Raw genomic sequence first — 23,579 nt, forward strand, 5'->3', positions numbered from 1 at the left:
TTCTGTTCCCATGGAGTCCTGTAACCAGCTACTATATCTGTTCATTAATTTTCATGATAAGATATGCAACAATTTGTCTTGTGTGTAACCACAATCTGTATTGTAAGTTCATGGAAAAACAAGGTGTGTGCCTCTCTTGCTCTCTCCAAATAAATGCAATTTACACAACAAAAATCTGTAGCTTAATATGAAATGAAGTCACAAACACACCCATGGACACATAGCTGTCCTCCCTATAGAAGGAGGGATGGAGACTGTGAGCGTGAACTAAGTTTTTTGGGGGTAAAGATGGGAGCAGCTGCTCCTATTCTGGGATCAGATCTCGTTAAATGACAGGCACCAACTTCCGGGGGGACTTTGACCCCGCTCCATCACTGTTAAATGCCCTAAAAATGACGATACTGTTGTCAAAACCTTTGCTGCACTGTTGCACGCACACTCACACACACACACACACACACACACACACACACACACACACACACTTCCCCTCCTTCCTGCATCATAGCCCGCTGTTACCATCACACGTTCACGTAATACTCCCGTGAACAAGCTGACTTGTTGGAAATGCTCGAGGATCTTAAATCTCTGTGCGAGCACGCGTGCTGTAAAATCAGTGGAAGGAAAAAGTGAAGCCGCAACAGGAACATACTCCAAATATCAGACCGAGGGTTGGATTATTGATTTTCACCAGTTTACTTCATTGAAGGTGAGTGGATGCAGTTTGCGTAATTTTTTGGTTTTACCGTCATAAGATTGCAAAACACTGCTGTCAGAAAGGCGAGAAGTGACGAATGTCGAAGAATGTTCTCCAAGCTTTATTCGTTCACTCACTGAGTCCTGATCTCGTCTCGTGCCAAACGCATGATTGGTTTTGAAAACTTTTGCGATGATAAAACATTTTAGGTTGAAATATCAGAGGAGTTTTAAGAAACCTGCAGGAGAGTTTTTTTTTCCTGCAACATCAGTCTAACCCGGGTGATGCGCAAATACTGTATATTTAAACTGTCAAGCTGGAGCAGTGAGGCTGTCAGTGCATTTCCAGGCGAAACCTGTTTGCTGTGAAAACCAACTTTACGCATAAATCTTTAGACGCATTACGCTCAACAAGTCCCCTCACAATATGGGCTTTATAGTTCATAAAGACTTGCTCCAACTGCGCTTCAGATTTACATAAGGCATGCTGTTCATGCACTCAGACTGCAGCACCTCTTGAGTTCACATTTCACAGTCTCAGTCTCGCGGTGTCCCTGCCTCCTTGTCGTTATTTGTCATCATTTCACACCCAAAGTGCTTGTGATTGCATTAGTTTGCCAGTGCTAAGCCGCCACTTTATACACCCCAGAGGAAGAACAAGTGTTGCTGACAGGCCAGGGCAGAGAAGCTGCCTGTCCTCTACTGAATAAAGCAGAAAGGAGAGGACGCACAGGTGTGTGTGGTCATCCAAAAGGGCTCCAGTGTTGTGTAGCATTGGAAAAATGCACTTGGATCAGCCATAGGACATCACAACAGTGGGGTGGCATACATGTAAATTGTGCAAAAAAAAAAAAAAAAAAAAAAAAAAAGTTTGGGAACCCCTGCTGCTGTACTGCCAGGTGGTTTGACGCAGGAAACAGTAGGCTTGCTATGAGAAGGGATCTTGTGTTGGAATGCACTTTGCAGAGGTTTTATTGACACATGATGATGCTATTGAGCATATTGTGGTTTATTTATGAATGGCTGACATTTCAAGATTAAACACAAGGTTTATGAAGGAGAATGGTTAAAAACCTATAGAGATACAACCCCTGATGTATCACTGCCTGTCAGAAATGCTGGCACACACCGTTGTTTTTTCACAGGTAGCTGTTTTTGTTCCTTTCCTCAGCCTTGATGGTGCATTCTGGGAAACAGTGAAAGATTCATCATTGAATAGAATGTTCAAAAAGGCTCATTTGAATAGAGTTTGGGCCTTTTGTTTATGTAACAGGCTTCACACTGAATTTAATATGCTACCTGGGTCGTGGTGTGTGTCACTGGGCATTCAGCTAAGTTAAAGTGGCTGTCAGAACACTGGGGCACACAGTGTTTTCAGGCTGACACGTTAAAATAGATGGAAACGCAGTAATTATTTGTTATTGTTAGTTTGGAAAATATTCAGGATGTTTGTTGTGCAAACTGTGTCTGAGTCCAGATCAGTAAATGGGGTTCAGGCCACACGCAGTGGCAGTTGTCTTTGGGTAGTGATGTCGATGAGTACGCAGAGAGCTATTCTGCACAGACAGTACCGTGGTGCATACTGTAGCACTCTGTGACCATGGCAACAAAACAACATCAGAAGAAACTGGTCAGATGAGCCGGTGATGAAGTGATGAATGGTGGAGTCAATGCATAGCAGAGTGGAGCACAAAGGAGGGCTGTTCGTCAAAATGTTCTGCTCTCTCTCCGGAGTTTGAGAAAGACAAACACATTTCTCCTGCTTCTGTTCAAGTCTGATATAACGTCCTTGAAAATTAGAAGTGTGAATATGTTCTTTGTGTTCGCAGCCAGCAAGAGCGACATTTACTCCATAAATGAGGCATTACAGGCTTTAAAATTTGGCTCGAACATCACCACCACCATCTGCCCCCTGTCACCGAGCTGTTCCCTTTGAAGAGGCTCGGCTGTGGCCAAATCCACGGCTCTCTCTGGCCTACTGCCACCGTCCGACATGACTTTGACCAACGAACCTGAGTTCTGAAACAGCCACATAATGATTATTTAATCAAAAAAAGGCACCACACCAATTGTATGTTGTTATGTAGCGAATAAAAAAGGTGAAAAATGTCTACTCTTTAGTCAACATCTTCAGTCGGTGATCGAGCAGAACATTTTGATTGAGTTAGATGTTGTGACTCTGTATTCTCAGTGCACCCAAACTGCATTCAGAAGATGCTCGAGAAATTTCGGTTGATACTTCATAAATATCCTCCTACATACACACATGCACACAAACAGAGTTACATGCTTCCCCTTGGACACTGACAAAGTGTGCCAGTAGGACCTACAACAAACTGTAACAAGGCAACAGTAAACAATATCCATAAAAATGAACAGCTTTCGGGAGAATCAGTATGCATCATCCACGTTTCATTTCAGTAGCTCAGCACGACTCAGCAAGCACATCAGTCGGAGTGTTTAAAAGTTAGAAATCACTCTGGCTCGATCACAGTGAGAAGCCTCATGTTAATTTGACATTGAATTGATAGTCATGGAAAATGGAAACTCTAAAATTAAATATTTTATCCCTTTTCATGTCCCTGCACTTCAGTATGTCGAACATGGATTTAATTATTTAACACATGGAATAAAATATGGCAGCAGTTTCATGTTACCCAGCTCTAAGTTGGGATTTTTAAACTGTGAAATTTAGATTTAGCACCTCAGTCAGGCCAATTGGTATGTTATTGAATGCCAGAACAGAGAGCCAAAATGTATCGTCTCCTTCAGCGAAGTTGGAGTACGAGTGTCTGAGATGTTTCAAACATAGTTTACCTTGAGTTATAGCATTCCCCTTTGGCCAAACAGTGTAAATCTGCAACAGCTGGAACGCTGTTTAGTTGCAAATTTGTGCCTCTAATTATAACACCCTCATTACGTTGTTTAGTGTAATTTCAGTGTTAAATGGTGTAACCAGTTGCAGATGTAGTGGATCGGAATTGGGGTTTTGAACCTCATCAGACCAATTACTGTCATTTTTACCTGCCAGAGCATTGTCCCAAAATGCATAATTTCCCCCAGTTTTGTCAAAATCAGGCGGTCATGCGTGGAACATAGTGCAGAGATGTCTTCTTATCCCTCTTGTGGAAAGCAGAACCAACAGTGTCTGGGAGGTGTTGGAGGAAAACATGTTTTATTTAAAATTATAGCATTTCCCCTCAGGCTAGTTGAGTGTCGTGCAGCAACAGCTGGAACATAGTGTGAAGATGTATCATCCATCCTGTGTTTTTATTCTTCAAAATTAGACCTGTGGTGGGTGTCTTAATGTCACCTGAGATAAGACTGACATCATCACCCAGTCGTGTAGAGTAATATTTATGTACATAATCTAAAGGTCTTTTAGGCCATCATAATGCTCTTGCAACTCACGGTATATAATATAATGTAATGGGATGTAATGTGGCAGCATGGTGGGGCACTAGTTAGTACTGTCGCACTGTGTAGTAAGCACGGTGGTGGGTATGAACCCCTCCTCTGTGTGGTGTTTGCATGTTCTCCCCCGTCTCAGCGAGGGTACTCCAGCTTCCTCCCACAATCCAAAGACATGCAGGTTAGGTTAGTTGGTGACTTTAAATTGGCTGTAGGTGTGAATGTGAGCATCAGTGGTTGTCTGTCTCTATGTGTCAGACATGTGACAGTCTGGCGACCTGTCCAGGGTGGACCCCGCCTCTCACCTAATGCCAGCTGGGATAGGCTCCAGCCCCCCTGCGACACTGAAAGGGATGAGCGGTTAAGGAAGATGAATGAAATGTCACGTAATGTAACATATAATATAACTGTTGTGACTTACACTCTCTTTTTGTGGTTAATCAGAGTCCATTTGTTAGTGTGATGCAGATGTGTATGATTTCTTTATCTATGAGGTGACAGCTTTTGAACTCAGCATGTCCCTTTATCATTAGAAAAATCAAGTTACTCATTTCTATAGTCCCAAATAATTACACATTATTTCAATTGATGGCATTACTTACTGGGTTAACATAACATTATGCAACCGTTTTCCATTAATATTATCATTAATATTTCCTCAAAAGCTATTCCTTTGTTCTCTTTAAAAACAGCATGAACAGTGAAAACAAAACTAATCAGAAAGGCAGCGCTACATCTGAATCGCTCCTTTGTTTCTTGTAATATTATGTAAGAGTGGTTTGTGGCTTACAGATGGATGTCATACATTTCCCCCGCTCTCCATTCTGTTTCACTTTTTTTTTTTTCAGTCAATCATTTATTTGTCACATGGAATCCTACGACTCCAGTGAAATGCGATCCTGTCAGCTCCTTCAACTTGTGCATTGTAATTTAGTCCCTTTTTCTGCCTCTTCTTAGATTGTAGGCTGCTGCTTTATAATTGTCCATGTTTGCAGATGGTTCTACTAATCTATGTCTTCCAATGTGGAATGATTTAGTTTTGGGTACAGTTGCTTCTGTTACTTCCGCCAAGGAGGTTATGTTTTCGCCAACGTTGGTCTGTTTGTCTGCAAAATAACTCGAAAAGTTCTGAACGGATTTTGATGAAATTTTCAGGGAAAGTTGATAATGGGACAAGGAACAGATGCTAAAATTTTGGTGGTGATCGGTTGAAGCAAAATCCACCACAGACTCAGTGAATTGATTGATGTCGTCGGAGACATTGGTGGTGGTATCCTGGAATGTGCTCCAGACCCTGATTGGCTCCGTCTCTTGCATTAATGAAGATGTGATTTGACCTTTTATCAAATTTGAGCTCCTGTTGGGCTCAACAATTTTTCAGCTATTTTTTTCCCCCTCCTATGCACAGTAATTGTTGCCATTTTTAGTGGGAACCATTGGTCCTGTCACTGCCAGCCCCTCTGTTGGGCTGGGGGCAGTAATAATTTTGCTCAAACTAATCACACACAAGTTGGTTTTATTCCAACACTCACACATATCCCGAATTGTCTGGAAAAGTTGATTTGATCTCTGAAGCCCTGTTTCGATCTGTGGCCATGATGGATATTATTTCATTGATTCAATTTTCATTAAACAATGCAGAAAGCTATTATTTACAACTATTGGTAAAACACTGTTTATAGAGTGCTGCAGGAATAAGTCCTAAAACACATTTGCAGTCCTGGTTCCCTCGTCTTAAAGTCAAGGGGTTTTAAAGTGTTTTTGGTTCGAGGGTTGAAATAAGGTCTGTGGTTAAGGCAAACTGGGAGAGATTCACAAGATGATTGAATTTTGAAACTTTTACGTGTCATAAAAAGGCAATTGTTAACAAATGGCTAAATGAGGCGACAGGTTGTTGGGGACATTGACAATCATTATGCCGAACATGAACTCTTATAACTCTTATAGTTTAAAGCTTAACGTTAGCTTTTTATTTCTGGTGCCTGCATTTAAGCTTAACAAATCATGAATGTGGTGTTTATTTGTGAAAATATTTTCTGCAATAATCCAAAATCTAATGGAAAAAGTCGATTGGCTTTTTGTCAAGGGAACCAGGGCGATACTAACTTCTGGGTTAGCCTACGAGTCCCTGCACCACTCTATTACAGACATCAAGAAGAAATCATGTAGGCCTGAGTTGCTTATTTTTGGCAATGTGATGCTTGTAGTTTGTAAATTATGTCTGTTATTACTTTTGAAAACAAAAGAATCTCACTTGAAGTGGTTACTGGAAAATTAATTGGACACAGATATGAAATCTGTTTATCAAATAGCTCTGCCTTTGTCATTATCCCCCAAGGGTGTCCACAGTTAAGTTCTCTCAATGCCGAGCTCTGCGACAGTCTGGATTTGAAACAGCATTTACATTCCCATTAATGAAGAACACTTCATTCAGATCTTTCAAAAAGGCAAAGATAAAAGAGCCCTGATTCAGCAATAGTCAAGTGCCTTCCATCCTTTTCTTCTTCTGGTGAAGGAGAACAGCCTTTTATCTCTAAGACTGCATTGAACGGGGGGATGGGGGGGTTCGGAGTGCGCAGAAAATTCTGTCTGACTTATCATAGTTACTGTTTAGTGTTTGGTGCACTGTGAGTCAAGCTTCCAGGAACAGGTGAGGGGATCTATGATTCATTGTGAGGTGTAATGATCACATTAAACAGTCTCACATCAGCCAGGCGCCTCAACTTTGCTTTAAATGCACCGTATTGTTTGTCTCTGTGAGATGGCTATTCGGCGGTGTTGTTATTTTGAGAAACAGAAGCCACCAAGGTTTACTAAAGTGGCCTATTCAAGATGAGATAAAATATCCCTCAGACATGGCATGATACGTTTGGTTTGAGCCATTTCAAAAGTGACCATGAATCTGATGACGTCTATGGAAGAGTGAGGCATGACAAAAAGGAAATTAGGAGAAGTATTCGTCCCTGAGTGCATTGTCTGTACGCTGCTATTGGTCTGAGTGAGCATCATAGTACAGGAAGATTGAGGCACGTATTATGAAAACACTCTGATACCCAGGCAGCACAGTTGTGTGAATTTAGGTGAGAGCCAGAAAACACTAATTGTGAGTGTGGGTATTGTTCTCGCAGGATTCATGCAGAGAATATGATTTAACCAAAGCATATAAAGCTCATCATTCTCCAGACTAATGGCGAACTGACAGCCCTCCTCTTTAGGACAGAGGGGCATGCTATTGTATGCTGCACTTTGATCAGGCGACTGCTGTACTGAAATACATTGTGTTTGTTTGCCAAAATAAGAATTGGGATTTAGTAGTTTGTAACATTTTCCAACCATCTTTACTCACCTCTGGGTGCTCTGTACTTGTGCATACTTCTTTAGGAAATACAGCACTGAATCAAAATCATTGTGTGGGATGAACTTAAACAATAAAGATAATGGCTGAACAGAAGAGACGTTATCCCTTTGGATGCTACTGCACCAATTAATCATTCATTTCTTACACTGCACTGTAGGCTAGGGTGGTATCTATTTTTTGATACCTTCATACCCTCCTAATATTTCACTGGGGTACATACAGTATATGATGGTATATTTTTTGGGCGGGGGGTATGTGTTATCTGATGTTATTTATAGTCTACTGTATTGCACTGGGGAGGGGGTATGTGTTATTTGTTGTTATGTTTACTGTACTGTTTGTCTGTGCATTTATTGTATACAGCGCATATGAGTCCAAGACAAATTTCCCTATGGGAAAAGTATATCGTATTGTATCGTATCGTATCGTGTCATATGGTATCGTATCGTATCATATTTGTGTAAAAAAACAAAAACAAACAAACAAACAAAAGCTACTGGAGAAAGAAGTCACTGTAGCATGTATGTCATTGTCTAGCCTACAATGCTGTAGAGGTGGGGGAAAAAAATCAATACAGCAAAGAGTCACGATATTTTTGTGCAGCAATATCGTATCATATCAATTTTTTTTTAACACATAAATAATTAATATTACAAATACAAATTAAACTTAAGGTAGCCTACTAGAATAATATAGTCGATTGCTTTTTCATTCCACTACATGCGTTTTGCTGCTTCAAAAAAATAGCTGAAGTGAGATGGACAAACTTTATCTTATTAGATAAAACAGATGGTAAAGTTTCCTTTGGGGACATAATTTACAGTTGAAAAAAGGTAATAAATCGCAATATATCACAATATATTTTATCCCATATATATTATATCACAATACTCACAATAATATTGAATCGTGACTTGAGTATCATGATAATATCGTATCATGGATCCCCTTGTGATTCCCACCACTTCTAATATGGAATTAGCCTACTTTGACAAGTTTTGCTGGGCTTGAATACTTATGGCCCATAGAATAATGAATACATAGGAATTAAGCACCCTCTTTGCTGGAGGACCCGATGATACTTGGTGCAGCGGCAGATGCGACACATCAGTGGGCTGAACGGAAATGATGTGTTAAATAAAATAATGTTGCTGGAAAAACTGCTTTAGTAGTCTGAAGAAGTCATCTCAAGATAAAGTTCATATATGGAAATTCTCCCAAACAGAGGCAGAGGCCTTTTTCCTTTTCGGTAGTCCTGTATTGTTATCCCAACTACTGACAGTCGCCATGTTTCTAAGCTCAGCTGACAGTTCCACCAGTAGAGACTGACCTCTGGTGGTACATATTGTGCACTACAATACATCGCCTAAATACAGCTTCTACATTTTAATAGAAAGAAGAGCATCATGAAAAACATACCTTCAAGACTTCTTAATACTCCTCAGTGCCTTAATACAGCCGGAGCTTACTGCACTGTAACTTTTATTCTTGTATTTTATATCTGTCTTAATCTGTTTTAGGTTGTTTTTATTCCTATTCTCTTGCTCTTTAATGACTGTTAATAATTTTATTTTAACACCTTTTATAATATGTTTTTTTGCACTTTATCTTGATGTTTTTGAGGTTTTGTGTGGAGCACTTTGAGCCTTGTTGCTGAAATGTGCTGAGTAAATAAACTCGCCTTTCCTCCCATCTTGACCTCCAAATGCACTTTCACAAAATCAAAGCATCAAAGCAAGTCTGGCTTATTGTGAGAGTTGCACACAGTTTACTTTTTACTTAATAATAAAAATGACTTGCAGTGTGTGCTTGCAGTGACATGACAGTACGGTTAATAAATCATTGTCATGAAAATACTAACACAATGTTTGCTCAGCTCGTGTTTAAAAAATTTAAACTACACATCCATTTTGACCGTGGGATGTGAGCTTTATGATCAATAGACATTAAAGATGAAAAGGTGAGGCAAAGTTTCAGCTCAGACAAGTCGACCTCATCCTGGACTACTTCTGGTTAATCCTTACTATTCTATTATATTTTTCATCAAAGGACCCAAGTTAATAAAAGATAAATATTACCTTAGGGTCTTCATTATGAGTTTGTGACTATAGTGATTCTGCAGCCTAAATTGAAAAAAGAAATCAATAGTATTTTGTATTAAACAGTATTTTACCCCTGTAAAAATACTGCATCCCCTGAATATTGACAGAGCATCTCTTTTGGTATTCTGTGCTGTGTGTAGCGGACAACTTCCAGCTAAAATGACTTTGGCTGTCACTGCTTAAAACTCTTTCCCTGGCATGAACCCAAATGGTATTACCGGTAGCTGCAGTGAGGATCATAGCCTACATATGGGGCCTCGCTGAGAAGATTAGGTAACATCAGGGGCAGGTAAGAGCTCTTGTTATAGCTGGGATGAGCACTTCTTATGAAGGGAAGTATTACCATAAATATACCAAAAACTGTATACGTCTTGTTTCGCTTATGTAAATCATCAAGTGGAAGATGATTTAACCCACTGTGTTTGTCAGTGTCAGTGTCAATGCGTGATATGCCTGTCCTTAACCAAGCTGTTGCATAAACAGACAGCTGAGGACACAGTTGTTGTCATTTTGCTCTAACACTTCATACTAATAGATTGAGTGTTTGGGATATCTGTCAATGATTAACCAGTGCCACTGAAAATGTTTGAAAAACAAGTATGTCATACCATTTTTGACTGACAGGCATAAAGACTTGACTAGATATAACAGTGACATGTTGACTGATTCTGTGAGAAGAAATGATCATGTAATCTGTCTGTGGGGGAGGAGATGATCTCTACCTGCATAGGTGTGCAGAACGTGTAGGCAAGATTTTTGTATTGGAAGCATTCTGGTATCTGTTTGTAGACCGTTTGTAGTCCAAGCAGTATGGACCAATCAGGTTTGAGCTGCAGAGAAACATTTCATGCAAAGAGATGTAAACTCTGAACCCATCCGCCAACATCTGATAAGGATTTAGCTTCATATTAGCTTCTTAAAAGTGTAGCCTATTTGCAGTCTTGTGCAAATATCTGTTCATAGAGACCAGATGAAATGACTGGTGCACAAAACAGAAGTCTTGGCTGGATTGAGACACGTATAGCTGCAGCCATTAGTACGTTTGGAGCATACATGGCTCGCCCCTACAAATGGCGGCCACCAATAGTACAAGACAGTTATTTGAACCCTGCTACAACGTCACGCTGTTGTGAATAAATATAAGGCCAAACGCAGCGGTTATCCACTTTCATATTCATTTTACATGATGATGTGATTCACCTTATAAGTAGCATGATGTAACCTTTGTCCTTACCTTAACCCTACCCTTAGCCACCTCTCTTTTAAGCTAATACTTCATAGCAAGGTAAATGCTAATTTAGCATTTTCTTCAGGGCTTCTGCTTCCGGATCAAGGGGTGAAGGGGGCTGATCGTGGACTGAACTGTAGGGATAGTGGGTGGTGGCAGGTCACTTAGCTGTTCCATCTGCAGCACCTATTCGAAAACATGGCCATTGCCACCAGAAGCTTTATCGTCGTCAGACTCAGAGCTTATGTTTTCCGAGACTGGGAAAGGAAGAGACCCAAAGCACTGGAGCACAGCTACCTCAACACCCTGTTTATGTATAGGACTGTATCCAAATGAATCATTCACATAATGAATTAATTCTTCTCCCTGCAGTGTATGGATTAAAGACAGATAAGTTCCATTAATATTAATAAAGAGGCCAAAATGAGGAACACTGGTGGAAGCAGACTCTCCTAGTTATAATAACCAATTTACATAAGGTAACACATTTTATATCAGATACACAGCAGAGATCTGAGGAGGCTGAATCACAGAGTAATGAGTCCCCTTGTGGACAGTAGCACACTGTATACACAGCCTACTGTCTTCAGCTAAAGGGCTCTCTCCTGATTCACAAAACAGAAGATCTTCGGCATTAGACCTTCTGCTTCGTTGCTTGCAAGTAATAAACAGTAATACATCACATTGATAGACCAGGTCTGTAACGTGTAGTCTTCGAACTCCTTTTTTTTATATGTATTTATAAGACCACTCTTTGTTGTACTACAGATACTACTGGATGCTAAAGTTGGGAGAAATCTCTGCCTCTGATAGGGTCTTGACTGAGGCTCCAGACAGCACCTCAGTCAGAATTTCTCTACTCCCACTCTCCCTCGCTGGCTGCCATTTCTACTGTAAGGCCTGCCAAAAAACTGGGTCTCTTTTCCATACAAGCATCCTATTGTACCAGTAATATTTAGCTCGTAGTGGTGGACCTGTATATTCTGCAGCTGCAGCAATTCAAACCCCCCTCATTTAAAATTGCATATATTCATATATGTAAGTGTGTTGCTGCACTTCTGCAGTTGATTGCAACAAAAGAGTCCGTTAGTAACTCGCATCTTTTACTAAAAACATGTCAGAAAGTTACCAATTCAAAACACTACAGGCCTTATTGCTCAGGCCACATCAGAAAAAGATGTTATAACAAATACGGCAGTGTTGCATCACCCCACGTCCTCGGTAATTCTCCAGTTTTCATGTTGGGAAAAAAAGCAGCAGAGTTATGTTATTTAATGCTAAGTTATTTATTTATTGAGGCTGTGAAATTGGCATAAAAACGTGTTGAAGGACTTCATGTGGGTGAACTTCAGTTATTGGGCTTTTTGTGTTCTGCAGTTAGAGATGTTATATACAGAGTTTTATCCTGCAGCTCTTTATGTTGTGTTACCAGATGAACAGTCAGCAGCTGTGTTACCTTGGTCAGCAGAGTGAGTTTGACTTAGAGTGTATTTTTTTATTTATGCTACAATTAAGTATGGTTGCACGATATGACAACACACACTAGGAGATTATATAAATTTGTCTTCCGTTATAGATTTTTCCACACCATTAACATTATGGTATCCATCATTTTAAAGTATATCTCTGGTTGTATGAGTCCATTGTGGGCAGTGCTGCAAATCAATGAGCAGCTCTGCTTTATGGCAGACTGGACTTTAATTTGATTCTTACATCAATAAGATCATGAGATTAATAGGACATTTTTACCGTATTTAAACTAAATGATATCTTACATTTCATACACTGTGATACATGATTTTATTCATATCACTCATCCCTACTGTTAAGGTAGATGACTCTAAATTGTAGTTCTTGTTTTACTTGTATTACAGCAAGACTGTGTAACTTGATTGTACTGTATATTAAAGCTACACTTGGTAACATTTATGAAAATATCCTTTTGTCACTTTTGCTGAAATTGTTTCTACATACAGACAGTAATATATGAGACAGTCCCTCCTCCTCCTCCTATTGCCTCTAATGTTATTTGCCAGAAATCAGTCAGAGTAGAAGAGACTGTAACGCAGATGTCAGTCATGTCAACTATGAAACTAGGCAGCACTGATCAAATGTGAATCAAAATTCTGCCTGTTTCTCTCCTCAAACATATTTTAGTGTACTTTTTAGATGGAAAATGGGAATGTTTGTGACCTGGCTGCCATGTTGGAGACAGTCAAGCGAAGCGCCAAGCACCACCCACTGGCTGGACCAACTTTCTTGTTTGACAGCTAAACAGCAGGGATGCACGATAATATTGGCACGTCATCGGTATCAGCTGATATTGGTTTAAAAGGAACTGAGAACTGAAAAGGATCAGAATCGGCCAACATCCATACATCCATTTTCATCCGCTTATCTCTGGCTGGGTCGTGGGGGCAGCAGGCCAAGCAAAGCACCCCAGATGTCCCTCTCCCCAGCAACACTTTCCTGCACCTCCTGAGGGACCCCGAGACGTTCCCAGGCCAGACAAGATACGCAATCCCTCCAATGTGTTCTGGGTCTGCCCCGGGGCCTCCTACCAGTGGGACATGCCCAGGAAGCATCCTGATCAGATGCTTGAACCACCTCAACTGACCCCTTTCGACACGAAGGAGCAGCGGCTCTACTCCGAGCTGTCCGAGCTCCTCACCCTATCTCTAAGGCTGAGCCCAGCAACCCTGCAGAAGAAACTCATTTTGGCCCCTTGTATCCATGATCTCATTCTTTCAGCCAACGTACTTTTTTAAATTTTGCACAATAAATGAATATTAAATATATTGAAAAGTATTCAATTTAATGTCACCATCTGCTGGTGGGCCATCACGATAAGAGTATGCATGCATAATATGATCTTAATTCCACTACAGAACAGACTTGATGATCACTTAAATTAGGTGGGGAAAAAGTGAATATATCAATATTGGTATCGGTTATCAGCCAAATAAGTTGTTATAAATATCGGCAAAAAAAATCCAATATCATGCATCCCTACTAAACAGTTCATTAAAATGTGTCTCTGAAAACATTTGAGCTGAAAAATAGGCAATGCAGTTTTTTAGTTTGTGACAGTGACATGATTGACAGCTGCATTAGAGACTCCTGTGCCCTGATTGGTTGCTTTCATTCACATACAGTAAGGCCATTAGAGGCAAATGAGAGTGCTGAGGAATAGAATTTGTTTCACAGATTATCTGTCTTGTCCTGTTGTGTGAATATAGTGACTGTTTCATCAAATATAACAAGAAGTACATTTTACAAAAGTTACCAAGTATAGCTTTGATCGCAGCAAATGTTGTTTGCAAATATATGATCATTCGTATAGTTATTTTGACTGTGTTTTCAAACATTTTGCTATTGGCTGACGCACCTCAGGGAATGTGAAAACTGTGGGCCAGTCTGAAGTACAGTGTGCATGTCAACTGTGAGTAGTTACAACTGGCTTGCTAACAGAAATGAAAACACAAAACTCTTCCGCGCTTGTTCCTCCAGAGCTGCGGCGTTAATAGCATTCTCAACTTTCAAGAGACTTTCGAAGTCTAAAAAGAGGAGACAAAAAGTTACAGCAACAGCACAGGGTCAAGTCCATCTGAATATTCTCTTCTGTAGAAAGCAGACAGATGAATAATGCTACAGCTGATGGTGCTGCTGCAGTACAGAGCTGACTCACTGCAGAGTGGAGAGAAACAAGCGTGGCAGTCTGACAGAGTTCACCGAGGATGATTATGTTATCCGAAAATTTCGTTTTTATGTTGTTTTGCTCTTGTGGTAATTTGAAATAATTTGCTCCCACCAGCTCAATTACACTTAGCTACCCTCAGATGTATGACCAAAAAGGTTTCCAAGAGGGAAATAATCATGTGCTCAGACTGCTCTATATAAATGTGTGCATTGATTTACGGCATTCATTTTGTGTGGAGTGCCATCGCTGAGCAACCGTTTCCTCCATTACTGTTATCGTCATTAATGAAACCGTTTATTTCTCTGTAAAGCAATTTGGGCTGCAATCTTTACAACACTACATTTACACTAATATTGTTTTATGTTATTCACTAATTAGCTAACCAGTGTTCACATCCTTCTTCGGACACTGTGGATGTGCACGCTGCTCTGGTAGATCTAACATGTTGCATATTGTCAACAGGTTGTGTTGTGGCAGGTCACTCCCTGGCTGTAGGGCACGAGCTGCCATGCCATTTGGTTGTCTGACACTCGGGGAGAAGAAGGATTACAACAGTCCCTCAGAGGTGGCCGACAAATATGACCTCGGGCAAATTGTTAAATCGTGAGTACAGCTATTTTTTAATGTTGATAAGTGCATAAAGACTTTTAGGAAATATAACCAAAACATGATGTATGTCTCTTCTTTCCTGTTTTTAACAGAGAGGAGTTTTGTGAGATATTCCGGGCGAAGGATAGGAACACCTTGAAAATGTACACCTGTAAAAAGTTTAACAAAAAGGATGGAAGGAAAGTGAGGAAAGCTGCCAAGAATGAGATTATGATCTTAAAGATGTAAGTGAAGCTTTAAGCTCCTCGATGTAGAGCCTACATGTCTGAGGCACTGACCTGGCACAAATGAGTAGCAAAACTATTTCTTCAGGTTGACACACAAATGTAGCAGAGTGTGGTGCGAAAGCTCAAAAACCAGCATCCTGAAATTTTGCCTTTGTGCATTCTTAGAGTAACATACAAGGATAAGACGTGATATTCTAGATTTTCCTTACTTTTCACAAATCCAGTAAAACAACCAAGACCAACGATGAATCGATCCTATTAAGAAATGTTGGCTGTGTTGCCAAATCTTGATATATCATATTTCTCTGTGCCACTGGAGCGGAAGATGGACACTGTAATTTATATTCAGTCAATCCCACATTCACTTTCCTGCTGCATTGGTGCGCCAAATCCGCAGCTGAAAATAGTCCCCAACAAACACACTATTTACTCCTCTTTGAGTAATGTTTGCTAAAAAAAATTACAGTGCTTTACAGCTTTTTGAGGAAATGACTGAGCCATTTTTAATTAAAGTAGCCTGTTCGCTGTGCTTTAGACTTAAAACAAATGGATTTTTGGCTGAGTGCCACATACAGCGTAGAGAAGTAGGAAAGTGTTATGTGGTGAATTATGACATTGTTGGTTTTGGTCTTTTTATTGGATATTTGTTGACGGTAACAGAAATGATAGAATAAATTAAATGAAATATAAAATGCATAAAAATAAAGAATGTCACCAAAGTACCCTATAAAACTTTTGTAAAATAGACTGACGGGCCATAATAGCATAGTATTAAGTATCGTCCTGAGGTTGTGAGCACAGTGGAGCGGTGAGAATTAATGCTTCTCGCTTCCTCATGAAGCTTTTTGTTCCCTCCGCTCCCTCTGCTCAAAGCCACTGTAGGCTGAGCCACTCAATATCGCTTCACGTTTAAATTAGATTTCACCCCGCTCCTAGCCTGGAAATCCAGACCCAAATCTAGAAAGATTTAGGGTCTGGCTATGAGTAATGCAAATGGCCCAACTCGAGGGGCGGCACCAAGCATGCATTTGAAAATATCGCTGCACGCAATTGGATAACACTACGACCAATCAGAACAATACACGGGGTCGTATCCAGAGCGCTACCAGTGGAGCTAACTGGTAGATTAGACTCTTGCCGTATCTGGTCGGCAAAACAGCAAAAACGTCCTTCTTGCAAAGGAAAGATTCGAGCGCCGTCTTCTGTTTCTCTTTTAGAGAAAAAGCCAAGTCTAACTCGTTCATTGTAGCGGCCAAAGCCGTTTCAAACAACTAGTGTTCATCCGTAGCCATCTTGCAATGTTTACTGACTGATTCCGGACTTCATCGTCACAGCACTGTCGTCATCTGTTTAGCTCGCCTCTGGCCCACCTATATCAGATACACCGATGTGACTGGTGCAGCTCGGCTCCAATGGCATGGGTAATGAGCATCATTACTGTTTGCCAGAGTGACTCGCTGAGCAAATTCAAATTGTGCTCTTGCGAGAGCTCTGGATTTCCAGGCTACCCTGCTCCATTCAAATTGTTCAGTGCTCACTCCAAAAAAAAGGAAACAGCTGCATTGGTATTTTAATTTAAGCTTAAACACAAGCTGTCATCTGTTAGTGTTACAGGAATAGTACACCTGTTTTATAGTACTTTTAAACTCCGTGGTCGAGCTCGCAGCAGCCACTTTTTTTTTTATTCCAAGTGCCAAAAACTGCAGTTCCTCAAATGGCCACTTGGGACTGACTCCAAAAGGGAGTCAATCCCCATAGACAAGCATGTTAAAATGCCCAACTTTATAGCAGAGAAGTGACAGCTGACAACTGTACGGGGGGTTAATTTTTTTTTTTTTAACTTAACTGTTTAAATTTGACTAAGGCTTAAAGTTTTGCATAATTAAGGGGTGGCTGCTTTGAATGACAGGCTGTCTGCAAGGCATTACCACAGTCTATGAGACAGATCCACCCCTTGATCCTCCACACTCCCACCCTCTCGTCCAAATGTGGTTACTTCCGGCTCCAAAAAAAACAAGATAGTGATAGCCAAAATGCTGAACATGAGGCTTCAAAACAGGAGTCCACAAACCAATGGGTGATGTCACAACGGCTGCTTCAGTTATTTTATATAATCTATGCTGTGCGCAGTACAGAAGTGCATCCTGGGTCAGGCATGCTTCAAACTTGTGGAGTGAGCAGGAGATAAGGTGATGATCCAACTTTTTAAAGATCTCCTCTGCGCTCCATCCAAAATCCCTCTGCTCACGCTCCCACTGCACTCGCTCTGCTCACATGTTCTGGTGTCGTCATGTCTTGGGAATTAATTGTTGCTGTACTTTGCACCAAGAACAATAAATAATAACAGATTCACCATCAAAGGAAAGTATATTATAGCAGCAATCAACATGTAAGGCCCAAAATTAAATAACTCTGGCAGGTTTTAAATGTTGTGCAGAAATATCTGATGTATTTCCAGTGTCGATGGGTTATTAATTTTCCCTTGCCTGTCCTGAATGTCTGACATGAGACTGTATAGCTCTATAGCTTGTGCTACTCGTTGACTCTATTATTGCTCATTTTAATCCCACTTACATCCCTCCATTCTCCTCCCCCCTCATTACTCCCTCCCCCCTTTTCCACGCTTTTCAAAGGGTAAAACATCATAACATCCTCCAGCTGGTTGACGCTTTTGAAACTAAGAAAGAGTACTTCATTTTTCTGGAGCTGTGAGTATTATTGGAGGCACTTGAGAGAAATGTTGGCACAGACGGGTGTGCAGGGTTGCCAGGTCTGTGTGACAAAACCAGCCCGACGGCCAATTAAAACCAGCCCGACACCAGAAGTCAAAATATGCCCTTGCCAGACTATAGACGCTACTTTTAAAGTCCAACAGCATTGCTATCATCGCCAAATGTATTGTAATAGCTACAAAGTAACACTGAAAACGTTTAGCGTGCCAGCATTAAAAGCGGTTTCCTCAGTTCTTTCACCAAGGTCCTAAAATTGTCTTCTTTAATTAGATGCAGTATATTGTCATAAATAAAATATAGCTCTGTGTGCGTGAAGAGCAATACACTGACGCACAGACTAACCTGTTGCTTTCTCTGTTCATGTTCTCTTCCCTTGTCTCTCCTCCTCTCTGCCTGGACAGCATGAATTACTGTTTTTACTTCCTATGCATTTACAGTAGTTAATGCAATACCTGATTTCACGCTGTACTGGTGGGCGGAGAGCCATAAGCACGATTTTGTGTGTGTGTGTGTGTGTGTGTGTGTGTGTGTGTTAGCATACATGCTGATCCGAAGTCAGTGGGGCAGAATTTAGGTATAAAAAAATTATTTCATTTAAAATATGGGTTTTTACTATCAACATTATTCATGTAATTTGCATGCAAAGTAGGTCTACCCAACCAGCGAACAAAAAATTCCACGTGGCAACCCTTCAAAAGTAGCCCGACCTGGCAACCCTGCTGTTGTGCCCTGTATACTTCCCTCCTCATCTCAAATAAACCTGATGTTTTATTCAACATGTGTTTTTATTCAAGTGACATACATTCAATGTGGATGTCCCGTCTCTTCAGGGCTACGGGCAGAGAGGTGTTCGACTGGATCTTAGATCAAGGATACTACTCTGAGAGGGACACCAGCAATGTCATGAGGCAGGTGTTGGAGGCTGTAGCTTACCTGCACTCTCTGAAAATCGTCCACAGAAATCTTAAGGTATATTACACTGCTGACACCTAGTGAGAAGTTGCAGCATTTCACCACAGGCCAAACACTATTTAGTGTATGAATAACCAGAATGTTTGATGAACGTCATGTGTTTGCTCACACAGCTGGAGAACTTGGTGTACTTTAACCGTTTGAAGCACTCCAAAATTGTTATCAGTGACTTCCAGTTGGCAAAACTGGAAAATGGACTCATTAAGGACCCATGTGGGACTCCAGAATATCTTGGTGAGTGGCATAAACCAGACTGTCATGGGTTTTTTGAGATAATGGGCATGCAGAGGCCTCACCACTTCTTCTCCATAGTAACAAGACACACAGACTGTGTGGTGGGTTTACCTCCTTTTTGTTGTAGTTTTGCGTCTCTTTGTAGTCGTTATGCATCGTTTGGGGGTTTTGTGTCTCTGTGGTAATTTTGTTTCTTTTTTTGTGTCTCGGTGCAGTTCCTTTGCATCTGTTTGTGGTCTTTTGTGTTCGTTTTGAGTCTCTCCCCGGTTGGTTTGTGTTCATTTAAATGACATTTTGAAGGTATTGGTAATCTATCCATGCAGACTGTGGATCAATAAAATTAAGTTTTAGCTAAGTTGATCTGATAGGTTTGTGGTCATAAAGCTACAGCGTAAAGAATGCTTAAAGCCTGTTCTGGCTTGCAGCTCCTGAAGTGGTTGGGAGGCAGAGATATGGACGACCTGTGGACTGTTGGGCCATCGGTGTCACCATGTATATACTGTAAGCGTTCATAAATATACTATAGTAATTTACTGAAGTATATTTAAGTGACTTTATCAGAATGTGTGTATGATGCCCTTATTCTGTCAACCCAACAGTTTGTCTGGAAACCCTCCTTTCTATGATGATTCTGATGAAGATGATGATCGTGATAAGAATCTCTTCCTAAAGATCTTGTCAGGGGACTATGAGTTCGATTCACCATACTGGGATGACATTTCAGATTCTGGTGAGACATAATCACTTTATCAAAATGCACATGAACGTAATTGTATTTTGCGTGTCACTGATGATGTGTTCAAGTTCTAATTTTTGGAGAAGCAATTCACTGTTTTCGTTTTTGTTTGTTTGTTTGTATTGCAGCCAAAAACCTAGTGGCGTCTTTGATGGAAGTGGACCAGGATCAGCGGCTGACTGCACAGGAAGCCATTGCCCATGAATGGTAATAAATAAACCAACAAAACTTATTTTCCAGCATGTTGTTGCATTTGTGTTCATAAGGTGGTTCTCTTGTTCCTTTTCTCAGGATTTCTGGAAATGCAGCCTCAGACAAGAACATCAAGGATGGCGTTTGTGCACAAATAGAAAAGAACTTTGCCAAAGCAAAGTGGAAGGTATTACTTTTTATATAACTTATACTGTATATCAATACATGTTTGCTCATATATTGTCAATTATTATATATGTTACACAAACTTGTTATGTTTATTACCCATGTCTCCAAGTAGGAGGACTCTCCTTTAGTGTCTGTTATAAGTATTTTAGATTTGCTGTACTTAAAATATATATATATATGTATATATATATATGTAATATTACCACCATTTTAAACTGCATAGATATGAATGTACATGCTATATTCACTGCTTCCAACAACTGTAGCAACTATAATCAGGTGCTGTATCCAATTTGTACATTAATCCATATATTAACTTATGGCTCACCCTCTTATTTCCCATTAAAGGGCAACACCAACTAATATGTTATTTCTTTGACCTTGGAAAGTTCAATCAATATCTGAGAATGTGAACTACTCTCTCTCAAAGTCTCAAACTTGTGATGTCATTGGGTATAAAGTCTGGAGCTGCTCCATAGACAATGAATGGGAGACTGATTTTGTGGACCCACAGAATGTTTGTTTTCTTTTGCATATCCAAATAAGCTTTATTCTATTGTAGTGTTTTCAGTTCTGAAACAGAAAATGTACCCATATACTCAGAACATTCTCCTGTGTGCTCTCAGTGTCATCTCTATCATCTGTCTGTCTGGAGCAGCTCCAGTCTTTATACCCTATGACAGGGGAAGGTAACTTGTGGCTCTGGAGCCACACCCGACACTTTCGTCCCTCTCCAGTGGCTCCCTTGGGCTTTGGCAAAAAAATTATATTGAAATTATTAACGGCTGTTTTTTTTAAATCATTTTTATTTTCATTTTTCATTGTTGTGGGCCTTGAGTGATTCTCACATTCTCAGTTTAAAAAATATGTAGCCCATACACAGAATGAAACAGTGTTTTTAAATTTCATCAAATAAATGCGCATCGTACAGCCTGTCACCTCTTTCTTTAAATTTTGTCGAACTTCAGTAGTGCTGGATTGTCTTGGATCTCCCTCGCTAAGCTAGCTATGGATTCCCTTTAAAAACAAGTCTTGGAGGACAATAGAGAATTCAACAGTGTGTGGACATATTTGTTTTCTTTTACCACCAACCCTGCAAAGATGAAGCACCAAACAATCATAAATAGCCGACTGCAGAGTAGTCACCTTGTGGTAAAACATGTTAATAAATGCTCATTTAGACCTGTTAGCAATGGTGATGGGTGAATTTAGACTTACTGTTAGCTTCAGTATGAGGCTCAAATATGTTTTGCAGCTCCAGACAGATTAATTGAGAGCTTTTATGGCCTTTGATAGTAAAGGCTGCTGACCCCTGCCCTATGACATCACAGATTTGAGTTTAAGCACTTCAGCTTTTGATTTGGAGGAGAGTTTTTCATGTTTACTAATATTTTTTTACACTGTCTTAGACCATAGAAATGACATGTATACATTTTTAAAGTTGGCGTAGCTCCTCTTTAACATACAAATTCTCATGTCTGAAATGTAAAACATGTTTATATCCCTACAGTTTGTCCGATTTAACTGAGCTGCAGTCTGAAACACCTTGACAAGTTTATTGTGCATGTTTGATTTATGCTATCTCTTAATTTGAGCCCTCCATCTCTTTTAATCGCTCACAGAAAGCTGTCAGAGTGACCACCCTCATGAAGAGACTCAGAGCGTCTGAGCAGGGGGATAGTGGGGCCGCTGGGGCTGCAGCTGACCCCAACACACCCGGCGGCGCTCCTGCTCCTCCAGCTGGCAGCGGCGACGGCCTCGCTGCCAGCTTAAAGGCTGTTCTTAGTGAAAAGGCTCCTGACACACAGACTGCCGCCATCTCTGCACCCTCCCAGCCCAGTGCAGCCAGGCAGGAGGAGCAGCCACAGGCACGGTGCAACGGCGAGGTTCCCCAAATGTTGCCACAGAGAAAGGGAGACTAGGCGTCAGATGAATATGAGAAGAGGACCCTTGCCAACCAACAAGCACATGTGCAGTAGAGCCAATACATTTGGCATGATGATACCATGTCTAAGCTGTTCGACTATCCCCCAGTTTGCAGAGTTATTTCACGACGCCATGCATTTCATCATTTTTGCCTTCTGTATTAATCGGTCTATTGAATAGTGTTCTCCACTCTCCCGCGTTATTTTGTGTAACAGTCCCTTTAAAGCTAGTTGCAAAGTAGCTCTTCTGTTGTTTCCTTTCCCCTGAAAACTGTAAAAACTCATAGTGTAATTTAGTGAAATCAGCTCACCTTTACTCATCAGCTCATTGTATATAGGTGTATTTGTCTGTTTCGACAAGTTGCTAGTTTTCAGCTTCAGAACTTAAACTCCTGAGTTTGTGTCTTGTGACTTAAAATTATGAGTTGAAAGATTTGGTAAACTGATCATGTCAAGATTTGAAAATCCATTAATTTATTAAAGTAGTTTTCTGCATGCGTCTCTGAGTTAACGCTTCAGAAACCATGCTTCTAACTGCAATACATTCACAGTTACATATATTTTATGACATTTTAAAAGATATAATATATATTAAATAGTTATGACTGTCTTTTAAATATTCCTACAACTTCTTACGTAACAATTGGATAAAAAAAAATCAATTAGTGGACTCAGCTTAACACCCAAACCAGATATCTGCTGGTTTATCTTCAGTACAACTTTTGTCAACTTACAATTTTAAGGCATCAAGAAAGCATATTTTTAAGTTGAAGTGCCTTAATATTTGTTGCAGTAATGTACTGAAATATTTCAAAAGAAACAACTTGATTATAATTACTTACCGATTTCTTTGAAATGTTTTAGCTGTTCCTTTGCCCTTCTGTTTGGTTTTTACGCTGCTGTATTGATACTTGTGTTCCGTCCTCTTTCACAATTAAAAACACAGGAAACTAAACTTAGAGCGTTGTATGTGAAGTGGTGTTTTAGCCGTTGTTGTTGTTGTGTTGTCACTTGTAATAAGTAAATTGCAGAGTTTCTAGCTGAGTCCATATACTGTACCACTATGTATTTTTGCATTGTATACATGTGTATTTTTTTATTTTTGTGTGTATTTAGCAACATTTAGCTGAGCTAATGGTTTGCTATAATGCTTGTGAATCAATAAAATGAGCAATACTGATATTGCTGAAACTGTGATCATTTTCTCAAGTTGTCACTCTACGCTCTGACAATACAGGCCACTCCATCGACCATCATTTCACTTTTAT

General features: G+C 40.2%; 1 protein-coding gene across 2 annotated transcripts; it reads left to right on the forward strand.

Annotated features, from left to right (window-relative positions):
• Positions 1–539: 539 nt before the first annotated feature.
• Positions 540–23,495, forward strand: LOC126386018 (caM kinase-like vesicle-associated protein). Of its 2 annotated transcripts, XM_050038099.1 has the most exons (11): positions 540–709; positions 14,958–15,098; positions 15,197–15,328; positions 17,965–18,039; positions 18,894–19,032; positions 19,149–19,269; positions 19,695–19,770; positions 19,869–19,999; positions 20,134–20,212; positions 20,297–20,384; positions 22,009–23,495. In XM_050038099.1, the coding sequence occupies exons 2-11, from the start codon at positions 15,004–15,006 to the stop codon at positions 22,306–22,308; spliced, it is 1,236 nt and encodes a 411-aa protein (XP_049894056.1). In that variant the 5' UTR covers positions 540–709; positions 14,958–15,003; the 3' UTR covers positions 22,309–23,495. The 2 variants fall into 2 exon arrangements, with proteins under 2 accessions (XP_049894056.1, XP_049894057.1); XM_050038100.1 differs by lacking the exons at positions 15,197–15,328; positions 17,965–18,039.
• The last annotated feature ends 84 nt before the right edge of the window (positions 23,496–23,579 follow it).

The sequence above is a fragment of the Epinephelus moara genome, chromosome 24, assembly GCF_006386435.1.
Source record: "Epinephelus moara isolate mb chromosome 24, YSFRI_EMoa_1.0, whole genome shotgun sequence".
NCBI classification, from domain to species: Eukaryota; Metazoa; Chordata; class Actinopteri; order Perciformes; family Serranidae; genus Epinephelus; species Epinephelus moara.